The sequence below is a fragment of the Danaus plexippus genome, chromosome 2, assembly GCF_018135715.1.
Source record: "Danaus plexippus chromosome 2, MEX_DaPlex, whole genome shotgun sequence".
In the NCBI taxonomy this organism is placed as follows: domain Eukaryota; kingdom Metazoa; phylum Arthropoda; class Insecta; order Lepidoptera; family Nymphalidae; genus Danaus; species Danaus plexippus.
In genome coordinates this window covers 8,998,847-9,021,957 of record NC_083537.1, presented here as the reverse complement: position 1 = coordinate 9,021,957, position 23,111 = coordinate 8,998,847, and the positions used below count along the sequence as shown (strand labels likewise).

The window sequence follows — 23,111 nt, the reverse complement described above, 5'->3', positions numbered from 1 at the left end:
ATATCAATAGTCACATTTATAATCCTATTGGTGGATTATTTAGTAAAGCTATTATTTAAAGTTGAATGTAGATACAATTAAATTAATTTGGAGATATGCTGACTATAATTGACTTAGAAAAATAATCTTGTTTCTTTGTTATAAAAGTTTCAATTGTGATAAGTTAAAAATACTATTTTCGTTCTGGCAACACTGCAACGCTGCAAGTTAAAATAAAACAAACAACTCGGTAGTAAAAAGTGCTTTATTAATATAAAAAACAAAAAATTACATACAACAAATGTGTTACCACTAAGTTGCGAGTGACGAGACATTAGGTAACTTATGTTATCGGTAAAATAGATGTTTTGACAGTTTGTGGATCTCAGGTCTTATTTGGGCATCTGAAATAATTTATATTTGACGTTACAACAAACCGTGTAGAATTCTTTGATCCCATTATGATTTTCATCCGTGTTTTTCGAGTATTTTCATTAAAATCATTTGATATGTCGTAATTGTCATCCTTCAATTATAACATATTATATATAAGTGCGTACATAACCGGTCTAAACCTAAGTTGGCCCCTGTGGTTTCCTACGTGACGTACTTATGGTACATTATATTATGTGTGGATATGTCTTATAACTTATTGTATATAGATGACAATTTTTTTTTTAATATTTAAAAGTACATGATTTTTTTCGTTATTTTTAAATATAATATAAAATGTAATTTATTTTTTTATATATAACCAATGAAACAGAAAAATAAAATGTTGTCTACGCTCGTAAATAATTACAAATATTTATTACTGAGGTCGAATATTTTTTTTTGAATGAATTCTTATTATATATATGTACGTGTTAAAAAAAATAATATTTAAAATGTATAATGACCTTAAAACTATATATTAAATTCGTTTCATAGTTTAAATATTAATACATAATTTTTTATTACATTTATAATATAGAGTAAGGAGGAATTAAAGAAAATGTTTGAAATAAATCTAGTATCGATATTATTAGGATTTACGAAATATTAATTTTTTCGTTATCCTGGATAAATAGAGGCTATATCCATGGCGAAGGGCTAGTTTAGAAGGGTTCTTATAAAGCCAATCGTAAGGTTGCAAGGCTTTATAGAATAACAATTATAGTCGTAAACGGACAGCCTTGGACTGAACCCGGGTTCGTAACTTGGTAAGGCTGTAATTTAGATTTTGATACACAAAGTTATACTCGTATATACACTGTAAATAAAACAAAATCCCTAATAGATACAAATTAATTATAACGTAAAATTTCTTCCAAATTATATTTCCTTTGGTGTAAAGTCAAGGCACAGATAAGGCTCGTTGTAGGTACGGCTTCCTTAAAATCGACTCGTCTTACAATAAACACTTAATCTATACAGTTATTATAACTACTGATAAATTAACGTGCTTTAAGGCACTGTACTCGTGTGCGTTCCGCTTACAAGCTAAGTATTATTCATAAAAACTCGTATAGTTCATGATATATCGGACCTTATTATATTTACTGTGTTATTTTTGTACGCCTTACCTTCATCACTTCTATTTTTCTAAGTTTCTTTCTCAATCTCCACACCGTATACCAAATTGTCAAATAATATCTCACCCGGCTGTACAAGTGTTGATGGTTACTCAGTTGTTGACTAGTGTAATGTCTTTAGTAAAAGTAGTTTTGATTCCGTTATCCTTACCACAAGAGCGCATTCTCAAACACACGAAGCGTTTCTCATTAAGTGACTCACGTCAACACGTTAACTATTGACGCTCCGTACGTGGTTTGCTCATGCCTACTTGTTCTAAGTCTAAACGTACCGATCTTTGTTATAACCACCTCGTCGTGTTTCCGTCTCCGCGCATGTCAACCGTCACCCTGCTTCTTCAATACTTACCTCCTGAACAAATTTATTTCTTCCTAAGACTAGGAACGGTTTATATTTTCTAAATTAATCTCATCACATTCGACAGCAGATCCTTTGACGGATAGCCAATACTGTCATCCTCTGTGTCGGTTCACTCAAAGAGTTTTTTATAACTTAAAGTGTTAACTTCCTAGTTGTTATATAAGCATACGCTTCTCTAATTCGTACTTATTATGTAATCCATTATAAAATTGTTTTTTCTATATTAAACCTACCATCTATATAACTACGTGATATTAATAGTTTACATATAATTCACTTATCATGGCCCACGTTATAATCACTAAAATATACGTAACTACGATCTGTTACGCTTCACATTATTTCCATATATTTTCACGGGTTGACCATAGAGTGTGATGTCTCTACATGTCTCTACATGTGCGTGTTCAGAGCTATCTCACCAGAGCTCTGTTCGTACAGCCGTCGTACGTCGTCGTGCGTCATTTGTGACACGCTAGGTATCTTTGACGCGTTGCTTACCATCGGTTTTACCTGCGAAATACATAGAAAGACTAATATAGTCTTTACATATACAGCACGTAATATGCTGAATACGGATGTCAAAAGTCACCAAGTCTTCGAGCGCGTTGCTTTCCACCCTAAAGTCTAGCTCATTAAAATCTGTCACAGCCCTCGCGTTAACGGTAGTCACCGAGTGCTGTGTGACTTGTGAGTCATGAGACAGGGGAGGACGGACAGCCTCCCCAGGACCTGACTCACCCCCCGAGTTTGATATCATCCCATCTATCGTGTCATCAAAATTCATTTCTTGGTGCCAGTAACTGGTTATTTTTTTTCCGTTACTGATTGTCATTATCGTAATATGTGATAAAATATTTATATTGCAACGGATCTCCGTTTGAATCTTCAAACATGAGATCAACGGGGCTTAGGCCGGAATGATGCAAGTGAGGACATCACTACATAACATTTTTCACTTGTGATATCGGCGGACCGGTCACAGGATATTATGTCGTGTGCGTGAGGAACATGCGTGTAACTATTTAATCGTCGAACACGAGTTCGCCCTCAGAAAGAGTTATATGGACATGTTTGTACACCAGGAGGTGACACATTAACGTAAGGACTATGAGATTCACGTTTTTTTTTAATACTCAGCGAGACACGTTTTATTAACGTAACGTAACTAATGGTTAGCGGTTTGTTCTCTGTAATGGAAACTAACTAGATATTACATCAAATGTATTCTACCACCCACCTTATTGGTGTGCACGCCAATAAAACCATTAATGCTCCCATTGGCGGCTCCATTCCTGGCCGTACCGTTAGCGAGCGTCGTCCCCACCCGCGACACCACGTGGGCAAACTGCTGTACTGCGGTACCGTCTGGGTTGTCGGGGAAGAATAGGTCACAGAAGATAGTCATGGGGACGATAAAGAAGGAGAGAAGCAAGTAAGAAGTGCAGCATTAGAGAAGTTGAAACTGCTTCTGGGGTTCGTAAAATATTCCTGTTCAGTCCTAATGACACTACCACTACTTTTAGATATTTTTTTTGTAAAATTCACTAATTTAATGAGATCTAAGATTTTCGCGAGTTTTATTCATTTAAATGAAACTAATATTTTTCGCATAAACTACGTTTTTCAGCAACCGTGATCACGGTACCGGAAAAGTAACCGGAACGTCGGGATTATGTAGTTTCTTAAATATTAGTTTCATTAATTAGTTAATCATCAAAAATATTAGTTTCATTTAAATTCATTAATTTGGCGAATATATAATTGTTATGGCTTTGGTCTTTATAATACGAAAAAATATATTTAGATTCGAAATAGAAAATTTTCGAACAAGTACTACATTTTGTATGCTATAAGTAATGCCACCAGTTCACTCTTCTCCGTACCTCTTCTATTAAAATGGTTTTCTTCCGTTCGTTGATTATGATCTGAGGGTATCTTGGAGATCTCTTCAGCTCTCTCCATCTCCTCTAGCAGGACTCTCGTGAACTCCGCCTGCACGTCAGCGGAGTCCGTGTCACCGTCCACCTGATGGATAGCATTTTACCAAATTTAAAGAAGATTTCTTCAGATTAACTTCTCATAATCTTCATGTCATGGAACCCTCCTCGCGGACGGACGAGAGCAAAGTGTCTCTCGAAGATAGTTTTATATACATTATGTTACTATTTGTCAGCGACTTCGGAATCATGCTCAGAGAAAAATGTACAAAGTGTTACGGCCTAATCCCTTGAACCACAGAACTCCGGAGTAAATTACAGTCCATGTAATTCTAAGCCACAATGTTGTGAAGTTCAATCGAAATCCGTTAAGGAGTTTTCCCATGAAAATTCAAAGCATTCACGCAGCTATGCATCCATGACTGCATGCATCCTCAAAAACTTTTCCATTCAGATATTATTAGGATAGCCGTTTCGTTGTTAGCGTGTTATGCTGAGCAATAAATGTTTTCAATCTCACTATAACGAGTCGATGTTGCTGGTCCAAGTTCTTCAGCATGGGCAGACTCAGCTCCCTGAACACCTCCAGGCGTCTCCTGAATGCGGCCACTGAGTCGTCCCTCCGACCTCGGCCGAGCTGTAGCTTGGAGCAGTCCAGGAGAACCATACGAGGAGTGACCTTGAACTGGAACACATTAAAGATTCAGTCAAATTCAACTCGCTAATTTATACCCTTAATGTTTTTAAGGTAAACATTTCCAAGTCAGGCCAACAACACAGCAGCAGAGATCCGTTTGTTTTATATTCATCGTCCTTAAGATGTAACTCTGTCTCACCTCACGTTCATACAGTGTCATCTGCTCCAGGTCTCTGGGGTATCCGTCAAGTACGATCCCATGTCCGGTTCGCGTGGCGTCCTGTACCGCTGTGTTTACCAGCTTGGTGACCAGGTCGTGAGGCGCCAACTCGCCGCCAGTCACAGCCGTTCGAGCCAGAGCACCATCCGAGGCCAACCCACCGCCGACATCCGCCAACGCTCGGAGACGTTGGCCAACACTGCAATAAACATATCCATAGGCAATGTCTGCAGTTAGTATGAATATTATTTCGTAATATATTTAACATATATATATATGTATGTGTCCATGGGAGAGACATTTCGTATAATAAATAGATTCAACATACAGACTTGAATTGAAATTCAGACTGAAAAATATATTTACATAAGAGACAGTTGGTTTGAACCTGCAATTTCTGGTAACTTGCGTTCCAGATGTCGTGTACCAGAAATTGCAGGTTCAATTCTTTGTCAAGACCTGTACATTTTATTTGGATTTTAATTCAATTTTGCTTGTAGGTTTCAATATTTTCGTTAGCTAATACTAAATTCGAATGATCACTGCAGTCACCTGAAGTGTGTCCAGCCCTGCCGTTGCTCGACCGCTCGTTGGCAGAGCGCTGCCTTATTGCTCCCGGGTCCTCCCACCACCCACAGCGTCGGGGTAGAGGTGGCTGCACCACGTACTCTGATAACTTCAGCCTAAACCACGTTCATAACATTCCAGCTCTATTAATATTATTACAAATTTACTCTCAATTCAGTGCCCCTTCGACAAGTCCCATCGAAAAGCCAAATACAGGGCTTCAAGTTTCCTCTCATGAAGCGATGTCTATAATATCCTATACGAAGATTTGTAAACGAAAAACTTGAAGTACTCCGTATTTAGTTTACGATCGAAACTTTTGGTAAGGGTAGATAGAATGAACAATACTTCAAATTACTTTTGGACTAACTATCCTCTCGGCGTTTCCTACGTTGCCATTGGGCACATGTCTTGGCACCGGCGCGACCGTGACTGGCGCTTGCACTATAGTGACCGGCTCGTTTGGCATTGAATCATCGATATCGACATGTTGTGTGACTGGCCGCGGACTTTCCTGGTCTCTTGTCGGCGCTGGTTCAACACCAACTATTTCACCTTGAATTCCTAAAAATAAAACCAGCCCAACGATGTCTCAATCAGTACTTCGGTGCACTTTAACTAACTTCTAGATTTTTGGTGACTAAAAAATTTGTCCAATTCTAAGCGCGACTTTCTCGTCTTTTCTGGTACTTTTATATTTTTTTCTGCGTACGACAACTATTTATAATTTTCCTAAATAACAGCTGTAAGGAGAAACCCTGTTGACACCTTCAGTGACCAGTTGAACAGCTTAAAAACACATGGTTTTTACGACTTTTTTCACTATTAAGTTACTTTAATTCAATGGAAAATAAAAAAAATATTCTTCAGAAAAAAAATTGTATTAACGACTACATTTTAATATTAACAGATATAAGTCTGTGTGAGACGAACCTCTAGCGCCAACACCGATTCCGTTGCTGTTCTGATCTTCATAGGACCCGAGGATCTGGAGGACCGCAGCTTTAAAGTCTCTGTATACTTCTTCCGGATTTCTTTCACCGTTTACCTTAAAACATAATGACCTTTATCCGCCTCTGTAGTATGCGGGATGGCCTGTGATCGAATGTGTCATCCACAACGGCTACTCGTTCCTCTATATATGAGCTATCAAAAGCAAGCTATCTCCGAACGAAACATCTACAACACTAAAATATAAAAAATCAGTGAGCTATTCGATGGACAATAGATTAGAATATTTACAATGAAAAATTCTAAAATTTCTAATAAAATGAATTCTTGGATCTAGTTGAAAGTACATAATAATGTTTTATTCTTTTGCTGTAATTGTTATTAGGACATCAGAAATTCCTTAAAACGCGATCAAAGCCGAAACACGTGTTCCAATTAATATTGTACAAATGTCTGTTCCACTTTGATAACAATTTCTATTCATACCTTTATGAATTTAGATGTAGGAAGGCCGAGCCGGGCCGTCTCTCACATAATTAACTTCCTATGGACTACATTATTTAAGGCGGTTTGTTTTAAAATTAATAAGAAATAAGCATTGTTCTAACTGTAAATATAAATTCATTTTCAGTTCTTGTAAATGTATTTTAAAATAAATGTAAATATGTTTAGCAGAAAAGGATATTGAAAATTTCCCAAATTTTTCTTTGTTATTTGTTTTTTTTTATAATGCAAAATATTATTATGAAGATTAAGATAGCCGAAACAGGTTTTATCTTAAGCGTATAAATCACCTTCACTCTTTTTTAATTTATCTTCACAAACGCTGCAAACTGTATGTTTATAACTACCATAACAGCAGTCGTGGCCGAGCGGTTAAGGCGTCTGACTAGAAATCAGATTCCCTCTGGGAGCGTAGGTTCGAATCCTACCGACTGCGAAATTTATATATATTTTTTTGCTAGTGAAATAAATAATTTTGTAATCAATAAACATATATTTGTCCAAAAAGTATGTTATTTTATTACATGTAACGTACAGATTAGTCACTTTTTTAGTTTATTTCACATTAAGATAAAAAAAATACGCTTTTTTGTATTACATTGACGGCCGTGATACTTTTTTGAACCATCTTTTGGTATATATTTAAAAATTTCAATTCGAGTAAAAAGTATGTGGCCCATGAGGGGATCGAACCCGCGACCTTCGCGTTATTAGCACGACGCTCTAACCAACTGAGCTAATGGGCCTTATGTATTTCAGTTGAAAAATCAGAGGGGTTTATAACAATCTGTACAACACCTTCACTATTTTTATACATATGTAATTTTTCTGTCTCCGTTCGCATTAGCATTAGAGTTGCGCTCAGAGAGAATGTGTAAAGTGTGTTAAAGCAATACATATAGTATCATCTACTTTTCAGTCCCTCATTTTAAATAACCTTGATAGCAACTGCAACGCCGTCTGCCGGGATGATTTGTAAATCTAGACCATCTGGGGCGAGTTCAGTGACGTAAATGCCTACTAGTAGTATAATGTATATATTGTGTAAAGATTTATTTTTGAAAATGATTATTATTTGAGCGTAAAATATAAAACAATAAACTGATAAAGGTATTTTTCTCTCAAATTTGATCTCTTTACCACTTTACATAAACGAAAAACGTGAGTCGTAGTGAAGACTACTACGTTACTTGAGACCAAACTCCATGAATGACATTGTTTTTCTACGAAGCGTCAGTTATTTACAAAAAAATAATAATTTAATTATTTTGATTTCCAAGTATTTGTCTAAAAATATTAAATATATATGAAGATATTTTATAATTTTTTAATCCTTTTCAGTATTAAGTACACAGCTTTAGTGAGACACGTGTAAAAGCACGTAGTCTTGTATTAGCCTTAAAGATCCACTTCACCTGTGCGCTCTCACGCTATACGACACAGTATCAGTACTATCACTATAATATAAACCACTGTGTACACAAACAATTTTATTCATTACTTATTTCACCTTTCCACCGCATTACGTATTCATGGGAGTACTTATATCTGAACTCTGTGCTATATACTTAAAATATATGAATAAGTTAACCTTCTGAATTGTCAACCCAGCAACCCTCATTATCAAGTTATCAAGGTTGTGAAATATTAAATAACAATTCATTGCCATCGAATGATTATTTTCAGAGGCCCTTACTGTTTGTTTCATAGAATGACAAAAATCACAGCTTTACACAGATTTCTGAACGGAATATTTTGACGTACAATAATTTGACAGTTAGCAATAACAGCAAATTTTAATGTTTAAATACTTTTAAATGACTTGAATTGTCAATGATAACGCAGAAAATTTAAATAGTTATGCTAGATTAGAATTATATACAAAATAATCTTCTATATACGATCGAGAGAAAGTATCATTCGGTTATATACGAGTACAGATATATAAGATGTGAATGTAACGTACATCGATATAAAATCGATAATAATATATCGAGTTCGTAATAAATAATAATATTCAGTAAATTGAGTGAACCGTCTTGTTAATTATAAAGGAGTGTGGTTAAGTTAATGTAACGGCTGAACCTCGACCTCGGCCGGATCTGGACAGCGGACGTCTCAGTATTGACATATCGATATTTCTAGAATTAAATTCTAAACCATTTATTTGCTTTGTCAAATATGTATGTATGGGGGGGACGGTAATTGGTCAAACTTATAGTTTGAACTCACTTTGAACGATGTTATGTTTTATTACAACTTCATAAAGGTTTTTATCGTGTGCTATTGTAAATAAAAGTTGTTACGTGACTGTATTAAGCCCTGATGGAGTCAATTTATTTGTTTTTTTTTTATTGTTTACAATAACGAGGAAGTATATAAAATTGCATTGTAATTATCTAAAAAGCTTCGTGGCCCATGAGGGGATCGAACCCGCGACCTTCGCGTTATTAGCACGACGCTCTAACCAACTGAGCTAATGGGCCTGCGAGCTCTACACGTAAAATATATGTATTTAATACGAGGAGATAAAAAATTGTATTTAATACGAGGAGATAAAAAATTGTATTTAATTGTTATATAATATCTAGTATATATATTGAAATATTTATTACATATAAATTAAAAATTTCAGCTCTACATTTTTCTTACAAGTAGCTGAAATCGTCGAATTATAACTTATAGCAGGTAACATTTGTATCGTATAGTTAAAAATATCGTTAACTGTTATTCTGTATAAGAAACACACATTTAACAATTTTTCTAAGTCACAATTTTCAACTTCATGTTCGCAAGGTAATTTAAACGAGTAAACGAAACATGAAAATCTTTGAACAATATATAATTCAATATATATATCTAATTAACTGTATTTCATTATATTATAATTGTTAATTAAATTTCAATATTAACTGATAATTCCTAATAACAGTTTCAGAGCACTGAAGAGTATTCGTCTGTTAGAGCTCTACTTTTAAAAATGTCAAACTGACAGCTGATATTTCAACGTTCCGTCAGTGGTGACAGTTAGAAAGACAATGTTTAAATACATATCATTCAGACGTAACCCGTTTCCGTTGATTGAAAGTTTCAAACATCATTCAATGTGTTCCATTCAGTTGTTTTTTTTTCCTATTTTTGATACTCATATATTTCACTCAGTAGTAATTTTCTCATGTTTATTAATGCTCACAAATGTCATTCTACCACTCAATACAGTTCCCGGGTAATGACTTTGCGTAATTACTATAAGGCCGGGCAGCATATGAAGGATTTTTGAACCAACTCCACAATAGCTTAGCTCTTTATTCGACTGTTCATTTATAATTCGATTCTTAGTAATCGATTTTAAACTTTATTTTCACTATGGTAATTTAATTTTAGTAAGTACAGATTTTATTAATAATAAAATAAAAGCTTGCGGAGTGAGAGTCTATTTGAGAAAATCTTATTATTTTGCACATCAACTGCCCATCAAGCATAGTAATTTATATACATATTATATAGGTAAAAAGGTAAAACCCAGTAGGGGTAAGAGAAATCGTCAAATCGAAAAGAAAATGTTGCTTATCATACAGTTACTTCATATCTATGTACAATGCTACTGTATGTATGTATGCCACTTAACTTCTCTAAACGGCTGGACCGATTTGAATGATTTTATTTACAAGCGTTTGAGTTGCGTCCCAGATGGTTTAGAACTTAGATTCACAAATCGGCCCGGCAGATGGCGCTGCAGTCGGTCAATAGGTTACTTAAAATGAAAAGGCTGAAACGTAGGTTACTACGCGTATTGTTTTAAAACTCTTTACACATTGCTATCTGAGCGGAACTCTATGTGCATTCGGACGGAGTCGCAGTCAAAAACTAATTTTTAAACCTAAACAGATTAATATTTTTTTATTGAGTACGTTTGGCTTCTCATTACATTTCTAATGTTAATATTTACGAGTTAATTTAAATGTAACAACTAAACCGCTTACTTGTTAGAAAACGCTACGGGCTCTGAATCATTTTTATTTCCAGGAGAAAATCTTTTTTTACATGCAAAAAAAGGGTTTTTAAATCCTCATACGTATTTTCATAAATATTTTCTTTTGATTTGTTAGTACAATAATGATTTGTGGCCGATGAGTAGGTACATTTATTTATTAGCACGACGCTCTAACCAACTGAGCTAATTTTACATATTATTATAATAAAATTATTCAGTCTTAATATACTACTGATATCGCTTATATTAAGGTGGATTAATAATGATAAGTAACACGTACCGTTTATATTACAAGCCATTTAACATATAAGGAAATAAAAAGATAGCGCGTGTCGCCCGTAAAGGTCGTATGGGAAATTTAGATCTTCATCGTACCCATTTAAAAACATAATTTTTAAATTATTCGTTCATAAATCGAAACCTTCAGTTTGTCACACATTAAGTGTCATTAAATTTGACGAATATTGTAAATGAGAAAATTCGTGGTTGTGTATAGAGGTTGATTAGTCGTTGGAGCGTAAACTACTTTATCAATTTTAATGAAACCTTACATAGTCATAGTTCAGACGTAAGAATAGCACTTACGATTCTTAAAGTCAATTTGTTTATGTAGCAAAACATTGCGATGACGAAATTCCACCGATATGGAAAATAGTGCAATTATAATAATTTTTTTCTTCTTAATAAAAAAAAGGTATGTGTGGCCCATGAGGGGATCGAACCCGCGACCTTCGCGTTATTAGCACGACGCTCTAACCAACTGAGCTAATGGGCCTGTCGACTGTGTTTGCGAAACAGGATATGGTTAGCTCGCCATGTTCCTTTCCTTCATAATACAGTAGCGGATTTAGATTTGACGGCGCCCTAGGCCCATGACGACTTGGCGCCCTTTATCTTTCGTAACAGTATATATATATTAAAAAATTGTTTTTTTTTTTGGCCCAGTCTAAAGTGTATAAAATAGAAATAATAATAAATCTAATTGAGGAGTAAATTAAACTTTTATTTTTTTAACAAAACAATTGAATATAGAATTAATATTAAATTACTTGTATTTTATTAAAAATAATTTATGTTTTAAGTACAAGTAATAAATATACTAAATTTTTTTCTTGCTTTCGTCCGTGAGAAAATATCAATGACCTCCTCATACTTAATTTCTTGAACTAATTGTGCTTCAATGGTCAGTAGTGCGAGTGCATCGAGTCTGCCCTGCTTCATACTTGCACGTAAATTTTACCGCTCTTCTCAGGGTGGAAAATGATCTTTCTCCAGAACAATTCATTGCAGGAATACTCAGATAAATACGCTACGCACAATCTATATTTGGATAGATATCGTAAAGTTGCCTTGAATGTAAAAACGCATTTATATTTGACGCAGAACGTGTTTTTCATCCTTGCTTAGTCGATTTTTAATTTTAGTCATCTTAAAAATTTTGGCACCCCTCAAAATTTGGCACCCTAGGCCCGGGCCTCACGGGCCTAAGCCTAAATCCGCTACTGCATACATGTGACATAAAATACCTAAATTTATACGTGGGATACATTGCCTTGTCATGAGATATAATACATAGCCACGTAAGCATATACGTGTATTGTCTAATACTTAAGGCGGGACAGTGAATAAACACCGTATACTTTCTGATACAGGAGAACTAACAAACTAAATTATTTTTATTTTTTTGTTAATTTTATTATGTACATTTTAATTACCAGTAGATTTTAGAGTCCTTGAAAAAAAAAAATAAGATAAAAGCTATACCTTTCTCATCACAAATGTACGTCGCAAGAAGGACATATGCTATCAAAGAACAATATTCACTGTTCGTGTTTTATAACATCATAGGCAGAAGCCAACATTGGACTATCCAATAATAAAAAAAGGTACTAAAAAAAATAATTTTCAATAAAAATATGTGTAGTGAGAGTCAGACACAAAATTTAGTGTTATTAAACTTGAAAGGCATGGATTTAAGTTCTTAAAGCTGGTTATGTATAGAAGTATTGGACAGTAGAACAATAATTACTTCAAATTTGTCAGATTAGTCTTTCAGCCTCTCTTTTTAACTTATTCTCGACTCTCTGTTATATCTATGCAATACATATCAGCTATAATTAAACCTATCCAGAGGTCAACGAACTAATGGTCACGCTGAATTCTGGACATAATCTGAAATAACTTACGGCAATGAGCATGTTGCTCTGGTCGAAGTAATCAGCGACTGGCATGACGTGTTTGTAGAAGTTGCTGAGCTCCATCTTAGCCAGGCTGAGCACGACCTGCCCCAGGCGGGCGCCGTACTCGATCTGACGCTCCAGGACGCGTTGGCGCCAGCTGACGAGCACCACACCACTTATAGTCTGGATCTGGGGACGGAGACTCGTCAGGATTTTTGGAACAAATATAATAATACTAATTTATTCAAATTTTAATCTAATATCTCATGTTTTTGAGTAAACCTAATTTATAATTTGAGATAAGGATCAAATTCTACATTGTTATAGATGTTGTCACGGGTTCTTGTGTAACGTCGAAGATCCTTGTTTTCGTTTATTTTATAAGTATAAATTACCACTTATTTTATTGTGATATAAACCTAGTATTACATAAAGCCGATAAACACTTGACAAGTAAGATTTGTCTGGTCTGTTCTTCGGGAGTATGAGACGAAACCTCTCATCATTCCATGGATTCACCGTGCGGGTGCCGGGTCCATCACTTTGTAGGTAGAGGAGCTTTAACAGTGCCTGGGATTTGCGATCTAGGTGTAGTTTTAAGGGGCCACTATCTAAAGCATGTTAAACGCTCACCGCCACGTTCAAGCTTCTCTCTCTACCAAACCAAATTTGAAACGAACCTACCTACTTGGGTTGCCTTCGACGCACGTTTCAAGAATGAACTCTTGTAAGTTCTAGACAGGCCCAAGTCGTTTAGTAGGTTGTGGAGAGATTTGGTTGTTATACATCTCGCTCCTACTTCTACCGCGTAAAAATTTACAAAGAAGCTACTCCTAATGAGTTCGTTAGTCAGCTCGTAATACTTGTTGACATTAAGTGATGGTCTTTGGGGATGTTAGTTCCCCAGGAACAATGAGTTCTATTAGCACAACGCACTATAAAATCGAGAATTTAAAAATATGTCTGGTCTGGACGCCGACGCAGAAATATCCTCTGGGATTTTATATTGCTTTTCATTAATTTAGCTCTCGCTATAGCAAAAATGTCTACCATTTTTATTTAATTTATCTATTAATCTCTAAGTTATAATTATTTGACAAATGCCTCAATTTTCATTTATTTCGCGATACTTCTCACTTATATACGATTTTATTTGGTGCACAATTCAAATATACTTTATCGGAAATGTATTTAACATCGCTCTTGAATTTCCGTGGAAGATACACAGCCAAAAATTTTATTATATATATAGTTATAATATGTTAAAAGGACATAACGTGGTAGCAGTGGCGTGCACAGAGATTTGGGTAAGCAGAATATGTTTGAAAAAAAAATACCAATTTTCATCACAATTTCCTCCTCTAAAACATTGATAATAATGAAATCATACAGAATTATTCAATTAAATAAAACTAACTTATTTATTATTTTTAACGGGCGGACGAGATGTCTGCCGTGATCACGGTTGCTGCAAAGTAACCGAAACGGCGGGAGTACGTAGTTTTTAACCATAATAATTTACGCGGTGGTTGACGTTTCTATATAAATTAATTTCTTCCATACATTTATTAAAAGTAATCTCGAATTTTATAGGGCGCATTACTTTTTACTTGGCACTATCAAAATAGCTTAAATAGAGGCGTTTAATTCTGAACTGTCGGTAAATAAAATTGAAGTTAAAAAACTAGACTAATGACTAGATCGTGACTAAATAGTAGAGGGACGATCTTAAAGTTTATAGTGTACTATCTATAATAAAGCAATTAATTCAGATATCTTATTTAGTAAAAATAGGTATTTACACACTACTCAGATAATTGCTCATGGGTAATAATAATGTGGGATTATTCTGGAACGAATAGTGAACATTCATAGTAAATCCGTTTCATGACATTACACGTTTTAAACACGATCGCGTGCAATTAATATATTTATACATAAATGAGAATAGATTTTATCACAACTTTTACTGTCATGGGCAGTAGTTCAATGTTATAGTAATTATATTGCCCCTACCTGATACTAGTCCTTGCTACAGGCTTTGTTTTTAATGCATGAGCACCTAGACGTCTAACAAACATCACCCATTTTAATACCCTGTTAGAAAAATTACTAAACTGCCAAATTTGTTATTCCAAATTGGTCATATAATGTCGCCAAAGAAAGATTTAAGAATTTGCTATACATTACGTTAGAATTAAATTACTCCAGCAAATCGTGCAAAAAATTGTGGTAGTAGCTTCTATAGTCGCGTCCATAACTCTGAGGTCCCGGTGGAACAATTATCATTACGTTACAATACTGACAGTTCGTTCTATCGCTTTAAAGGAACGAGGAAGGTAGGTACACTTCTAACATTCATATTGTTATACAAATTATACAATCATATTGAAGAGCATTTTTGAGAAACACAAAAAAAATATAATGGACTTGACCGGAGAAGTTTCTTTTTTTTTTCTTTTCAAATCATACAAATTCTTACTTAAGAATTTTGTCATAATCGTGAGAGTCCGTGACGAATGTTAACATCTTATTCTATTTGCACTTTAAGCAGAAATAAGAACATCAACTGCCAAATAAGACTGTCACTTTTTTTCCAGTCGGAGAATAATTTAATAATTTAGTTAAATTTGGTATAAAAGATTTTAAGGAAAATATATCCAAAATATAACCGAGACAAGTGAATTTGAATAAATAATTAATATTGAAGATATTACGAGACGCTTGTACTAGCGTATGTATGTCTTATGCATACGTTAATACGCCTGTACCTATTTGGTCCTTGACACACTCGCCGACGATTTTTGTCAGTCCCTCGATCGATTATTTAATTATATGATACTTCATAGCCTACAGAAGTATTCCCTTCGATATATTATGTATTAGCAATTATAATTACAAACATTGAATTTTTGTTAAAATGTTTTCCATATAATAAGAGAACGTAAAATAAAAATTATATCAGCAATTAATTTTTATATTTTTATTGTTTTTCTGAACATATTGAGAAGAACCGTTGTTAATATCTTTATTTGGCATAAAATTATATTGATTTAATTGAGTTGTATTGTTTATATATAATATATGTACTGACTAAGGTTGCTACGGTAGTTGTGTTGAATTTCAGAGTTACAGTCCTCGAGGTTTAATATGTTATAAAAGGGTTCGATATTTGAAAAATAATACAGTATTCATCGGCAAAATCGGTCTGTCTTCATAATTCTGGGACAATAAGGCTTTAAACAGAAGACTATTTGTACTTTGTTTCACTGAAAAATAGAATTGAGAGAATACACGTATGTATATAGTTCAGAATAAACAACTATTGATATGCCATCTTCAGCTATTTATTATTTCAATTCAATTCATCCATTTTTATTTCCATTAATGTAGTTAATTTTTAAATCTTTGTATCACACCCAACACCCGAGCGACCTTTCTATAAAAATGCACATTTCTGTTACACACAAAGTTATTACGTACATTTCAAAGTACTTCACGTTTTAATGCATTTAATATGTTAATCGCGGTCCGTTCATCATGAATTATTTATATAATTATGTGCAGAAATTTCACATAAAATAACTATTTATTAGACAGTTTACTTAACCAGCTACTTCAGGTTTTACGCCCGTACAAGACTCAGAGTTAGACTTGAGACTGGTTGGTTATATCATCACTGAATATCAATCTAGATTATAGAAAATATTTTTTCTACAACACCCTCATAGCGTATTGATCTCATGTAATTAAAATACATCTATAAAGTAACCGAGTATCAATCGATAAGTGACGTCACATAAATGCTATTTGAGCTATTGAAAGCTATCATTATAACGAAATGACTCAACGTGAATCATCCTTAGCCGAAATGAACAACTATTAAGTCCTTTAAGTGTATATGAATTAATTACCAGTCCCAGCGACTGAAAGAATTATTACATTTTTAATTTACTTAAATATCACAATAGAAAGTATAGAAGAAAATTCATTATTGCATAATATTGTGAAATATATATATTTTTTTATGACAAATAACAAGACCGATCGACAGACGTTTTCATCTCGTCCGCCCGCGATCACGGTTGCTGCAAAGGAACCGAAACGTCGGGAGTACGGAGTTTTAATATAATAAAAAACGCGAAAAACTTAGCTCTATTTAATTCTAACATATTATTCTTACCTTATCAGAATACTCCGCAACGTCCCTCATGGATCTGGGGTATCCGGACACCAGATACGTCCGAGCTGTGGGGGCCATTTTCATCTCCAACATCAGGACCTCGGTCACCGTCTTGCTAGACAGCGTGCCAAAGTCTAGCATGTCTGGCGGAGGGTAAACTGAGTCTGTCATCAGTATAGCCTGGCATTTTAAACCATAAAACCTAGACTCTAGAATATATACGTTCTGTCAGGAGAACGCAAGGATCTCGAGCGAGACGGTTAATTAAGAACTCAAATGAGAAAAATTTAAGAGATATTCAATAGGTCGAGACTCAAACGTGATATACTAAGTGGATTAAACCGAGACAGTTAGATCTATATTAACTGAAAATACGTCGTTAGGGCGTCTCATGTTATGCTCATAAATAACGTACACTATTGTCACTTAAATAATTTAAAAACAAACAACTCACACCCATTTACTAGCATTGGACTTGTCAATAACACAAGGTAATGACTTTGAAGGCTGACATCAAAGAGCATACTTGAAAAATTGGGGTTTCAAACAATCGATGAGTTTTCTTTAAATAAGCCGCATTATATATTACAATTGAGTTCCTACATAATGAGAGGTCGAAACTTCGGACACATCCGAACCGTTCTCACGGTCAGGGTGACGTCATTTAAAAAAAGATCCACAAATAATTCAATTTTGTTTATGTATTTTTTTTCTCTGTCTCTGAATAGAGTATAAAGTTAATACATCCTCGCTGCTCTCGGAAGTGTACCTGGTGAAATTTTTTTGTATAAATCTTTTACATGCACAACACTCCAATGTATCTTTGACCACGGACCCGCCTCCAAGGTCTGTACCACAGACGTCATCACAGATGTTTAATCCGGACCCTGAATAATGCATGATATCGATCGTAAGTGACACTGTTATTGACTGTGACCTCTAGAATATTACGTGATTACTGACACGGCGTTGTGGAGGACTCGCAGCTTTAACATTACATTTGCATACATGGAATTAAAAATGTTGTGTGGTGTAATAACTATTTACTCATTCGTTTAGGTTCATTCAATTTGAATTTCTTATTATAGTAGAAGAGATTGCCGATTTACAGTCGCATACACTAAGATGAGGTAAGTATTTGCTTACCATGAATATGTTTGTCAAAAAAAAAATATGATAAAAATTAGGCGATGAGTGTGAAAAATATGTATACCTACTGTTAAATGTCTCTGAAAAGAAAATCTAGTAGGTTTTACATTCGCTTTCTGTGTATAGATCACTATCATCATACCGTTGCCGATGGCGTACTGCTGCAGGAGGTCCGTCATGTTGATGTGGACCATCCCGCGCCTCTCCTGCATCAGGTTATCACAGTGTGTCACCTTCCCACTGCCAGGACCACCTGCGAGTAGACCTGCATAGGTAAATATGTAAACTCTACTCTCTATATGTGAAAATTTATATATACGGACTAGCAGTGCAGGAAGTCGTGGTGGTCTGGAGGTTAAGGGTCCGTTTCTCATACGTGAGGGGGTGGGTTCGAAACCTGGGAAGTACCAATGTGATATTTTCCGAGTCATACGTACTTTCTAAGAGTATTTAGACACCACTGACGGACGGTGAAGGAAAACATGGTGAGGAAACCTGGTCTTATAATTTCAAATTATAAGATTGAAATCGCCAACCCGTCTTGAGCAAGCGTGGTGATGAATGATCTGACCTTCTCCATGTGAGAAGAGGCCTTTGCTCAGCAGTGGCCTACGATAGTGAGCAGTACTCGCTTGATTAAGATTTGTTATACGACCTGAACACGTGATTCCTAGATTTTGTAGAGAACGTAGAAGAATACGCGTTAAACAGCTCTCTTAAGCTCTATTACCTTAACCATCGACATAAAATCTGCTTTTAAATTCATAAACGTTGGAACTGGACACCGTTTAACCACATTATGGTTGCTGTATATAATTTTGAAATGTTCCTCTCTGTCAACAATTGCACCACGTCTATAACTTACCCAGTACGAATATAACGGGCACCGCGGGGGGTTCGAACTTGACGTGGCTGGAGTTCTGCATGGGGAAGGGCACGCCGGAAGGAGTCGCGGGCCACGTGCTCTCACGACGACTGCGCTCTCCGACCGTCTCCAGTTCTTCATTGTTTTGTTCTAGAACACAGAACAGAAAAGTAGAAGTTTGCTGATGAGAATTTTGATAAATTTCACAATTCTAATATAAGTAGTTTTATATTATACGTAAAAATGTTTTTATAAATGATTCCTTCAATAAATAAATTTAATATTACCCTAACAATTTTGCCGCATGAATGATACCGTATACGTGACAGAAAGGGAGACCAGATTCAGTGGTACCGTTACGCGTTACGTTACGAAGCGGTTTACCCTCATAATTCCCATAAAAGTTATCACTTGAAAAGGAAATATTATTAAAGGGATATATTCGTGGAAAATCACTAACAAGTATTGATGTATTAAGTTGAAGTCATCGAATTTAAATAAATCAATCTTATAACAATTCAGAAAATTTGTGTTTCATTATTCGCGTCTTCAAACGTCCAAACAGAATCGAGTCGGCTTCTTTTTAATTTTATTTAATTGAGCTGAAAGCTTAATTTTAATATTTGTTTAATAAAAGGAACCACAAGAATACTTAAAAACTATTGCTTAAAAGAAAAAAAAAACACCTAAATATTATTACTACTACGCGGCATGCTTTGCCAATGTTTGTCTACATTTTAAAAGTTTACTCTCTTTAACACTCTAAATTCTAAAAAATACTCATATAATATTTGTATTTTGTAAAACCGATTTAATTGTTTCTCTTATCGATTGATTGAATTTTCTTACTGTATTAAGGAACGTAAAACTCCTTCTATGTTCAAAGTTTCAAAGAACAAAAAAACGCATTTTGTGGATTTTCTCAATGATTTCTAAAGTACCTACTTATGAATTGTATACGTCTATATAAAACTTAAAACAAATTAAATCATTTACAGGTACTTTCTAAGAGTACGTAGGCACCTTTGATATACGGTGAAGGAAAATATGATGAGGAAACTTGAACTTATAATTTCGAATTATAATTTTGAAATCGCCAACCCGCCTTAAGCAAGCGTGGTGATTAATGCTTTGACATTCTCTATGTGAGAAGAGGCCTTTGCTCAGCTGTGGGCACTAATGAGCTGACGATGATTTCATTTTAAGACTGGGACTGATGTACAATTTCTATATTTTTTTACACCTCTACCCCAACAATAACATTTTTGGCAATAAAGACGAGATTGAAACGACCTATTCTTTTAATGATATTTAAGATTTTCATGTGTACTCATTTAAATGAAAGTAAGTTTTTCGAATACGACGCGTTTTTTTTTTAATATTTTATAACGACATAATCAGGACAGTCTCAAGAGAGACTTTGATCTCGTCTGCCCGTCATCACGGTTGCTGTAAAGGAACCGAAACGTCGGCATTATGTAGATATAAAATAACAAAAACTGCGTAGTATTCAAAAATCTCAATTTCATTTAATGTATTTCCCATAAATATATTTAAAACTTTGTTTATATTACCGTTCATACAATGTGTGACGAATGTTGAAAAGTTTTATTTGATCAATGGAAGGGTTATCAGCTATACAAAAAAAATGCTGATCATCCTCAAGGACTTGCCTCAGACAATTAATGGTTTTACGATAGAATTTTAGATGGTACGAGCTATAGCAAGTCATTTTTCGGGATATAGACGTTAAAACTAAAAATTAGTCACTAATAAAGCGCTCGCCTTGGCGCCCAACATGGGACTGTTTTAAAGAGCAGAACGTAGTATTCGTTTTATACAAGAATTATCTAAGGCGATATGAATTTAAAGAAAATGAATTAAAGGTCACTTAAATATTGGTCTTTAGTCTTTACAATTTATTTCATTCGTTCATTCACGAATGATACGTCAATGATTTTTTCAGACAATGGAAATAAGACAAGATAAAAATTCATTCATATTTTAATCCATTCTTAATGAGTATTAAGATCTGATAGTATGTGTATGTAATGAATCTTATATTTTCAAACTATTAGTGTTTGGTTTTCGGCTTTTCTAAGTAAATGTGTATGCCTGTGGTTTACTGTAAGTTCTTAAATATCAAATTGCATGTATAAGTTGCGTTGCGTAATATATAGTTACATCGGAAGTATGTTAATAAAAATAACCCAATGGATAAGGTCTTGACGTTATAAATTAGGGTATTTTCCTGTTCTTTAGAAAATGTAATGTAGTCTAGATTTAACAAAAGGCACCTGCCAGAAAACACGAACAAAGCCAATTGTAGACTAAATATAAATAGCAATACATTTATTTGTATACTGTGGGACTTATAATTTAAATAGAAAAACAACCTTAGCTATTTACGTAGTTTGAAAAACTTAATGTTTATAGTTTTACTATTATTAAAAAAAGAGATGAATATCTGCTGAAGTCAATATCTGCTAGATAGACGCTCAGGCTTATAAGAGAGTCAGCACAGTGATGAAGCCCCACAGATAATAATTAATATATATGTTGTTAAAATAATATGTACTCTGTTTTTTCGTATTTTGACTTGTGTTTTTTTTTTATTATTTTAAAGCAATAATTTAAATGAGAGAGCCAGTACAGATTAGCTATTGTGATAAAGATTCTGGACGATGTATTCGGGTTTAGAGAGAGTATACGATTAATATATATTTCATTTTTTTTGTTCTCAATATTTGAGGAAAATGGTAAAAAGAATAAAATATATCGATATATATTTTAAGCTACGTCACCCACGCGCCGATATCGGAAAAGCATGATGGGTTCCGACTTTTTACACTTCAAAAACTTGAAAACGCGTTTCATAATATAGTCCATTTTATTTGACTTTATTTTCATGAAAGTACATTAAAATAATCTAGTAAAAGCCATTTCAAGTGAGTTAAAATGAACCGGGTCGTAATATAAAAACACTATTAATCATCTTAGTGACTACATACGAGTCCTATTCGCGTCTAAGCATGAGCTATTTGATATTAAATTAAGGGTAGTCTAAAAAAGTGGCGCCCAGCGTGGGACCGTTACTTACCAGTGTCTAAACAGATGCCCATATTCCATGTACCTAAATGTTAATGAAAATTTGGTCCTTGTAAACCTTAACTTTACGTTGGCACTTATGATAAAATATATATCAAAAACAGTCGGCTACGTACACGGGACAGTGGACACGTATTTAATTGTTCATCGATTAAAGAACGCGACCTTCGGATCGGTCATCAGCTAAACATAAATAATGTCTAGTTGAAACAAAATAAAAAAATACACATCAAATGACTTCCGTCTCATTTAAATGATTAACTTTTTAGTTTTCCGAAAGTTGTGTCTGCGAGAGAGCATCGCTGCCGGCGATATGATTCTGGCGCGCATCGCGAGCCGACCGCTCTCGTGCGACTCCACCGCGCGACTGAACACCGTCCTACCTTCAGAGTTCCAACTGTATAGCTCCGTCTCTCTCGCACACACTACATAGAGGCGAGCGCGACAAGGACGGCGAACACATTGAATAATTAAACGGCTGCCACCCTCAATGAACAGGTGTAGAATTACGTTGAAAATGCAACACTGCAAGAATGAGTAATGGTATGTACTCAAGAGGTTAACCGGTGACTATTAGGGTCGGATAATTAAATTTTCAGCGCGACTCGGGGTCTTTTGTTATTTATTCAAAAGTTACACTCACTATAATTGATACGTTCCGAACGCTCCGGTTCCCAGAAGGCCGGCCTCGCGACGGGTCCTATGATTATAAACCGATACTTAAACTCCCCAATACGACGACACCAAATAATAAATTAGGACACTTGTTTTATTCATACCAGTTCCAGATACTCCGGCGACGCGCAGCCTGCCCACGCCGCATTAGAAGGTAACCTTTTTTAGTTAAACGAAAAATTAAAATCAAAAGATTATAAAAAATAAAACGGTGTTCATATATA

General features: G+C 34.7%; 1 protein-coding gene and 4 non-coding genes across 7 annotated transcripts; 1 reads left to right on the top strand and 4 right to left on the bottom strand.

The window, feature by feature from the left end:
• Positions 1 to 226: 226 nt before the first annotated feature.
• LOC116779535 (uncharacterized) lies at positions 227 to 22,826 on the bottom strand. Of its 3 annotated transcripts, none has more exons than XM_032673883.2 (13): positions 22,205 to 22,826; positions 19,105 to 19,254; positions 18,382 to 18,504; positions 17,091 to 17,233; positions 12,914 to 13,096; positions 6,212 to 6,326; positions 5,637 to 5,842; positions 5,264 to 5,394; positions 4,691 to 4,910; positions 4,375 to 4,539; positions 3,801 to 3,942; positions 3,155 to 3,282; positions 227 to 2,427 (listed from the first exon to the last, which is right to left on the bottom strand). In XM_032673883.2, the coding sequence occupies exons 1-13, from the start codon at positions 22,224 to 22,226 to the stop codon at positions 2,308 to 2,310; spliced, it is 1,848 nt and encodes a 615-aa protein (XP_032529774.2). In that variant the 5' UTR covers positions 22,227 to 22,826; the 3' UTR covers positions 227 to 2,307. The 3 variants fall into 3 exon arrangements, with proteins under 3 accessions (XP_032529774.2, XP_061377147.1, XP_032529775.2); XM_061521163.1 differs by having other exon boundaries at positions 17,091 to 17,248; positions 18,382 to 18,492; XM_032673884.2 differs by having other exon boundaries at positions 18,382 to 18,492; positions 22,205 to 22,825.
• Trnas-aga (transfer RNA serine (anticodon AGA)) lies at positions 7,088 to 7,169 on the top strand. The gene has a single exon. It is a non-coding gene; the product is annotated as a tRNA-Ser (tRNA).
• Trnai-aau (transfer RNA isoleucine (anticodon AAU)) lies at positions 7,406 to 7,479 on the bottom strand. The gene has a single exon. It is a non-coding gene; the product is annotated as a tRNA-Ile (tRNA).
• On the bottom strand, positions 9,146 to 9,219 carry Trnai-aau (transfer RNA isoleucine (anticodon AAU)). The gene has a single exon. It is a non-coding gene; the product is annotated as a tRNA-Ile (tRNA).
• On the bottom strand, positions 11,429 to 11,502 carry Trnai-aau (transfer RNA isoleucine (anticodon AAU)). Its single transcript has one exon. It is a non-coding gene; the product is annotated as a tRNA-Ile (tRNA).
• Positions 22,827 to 23,111: the final 285 nt, after the last annotated feature.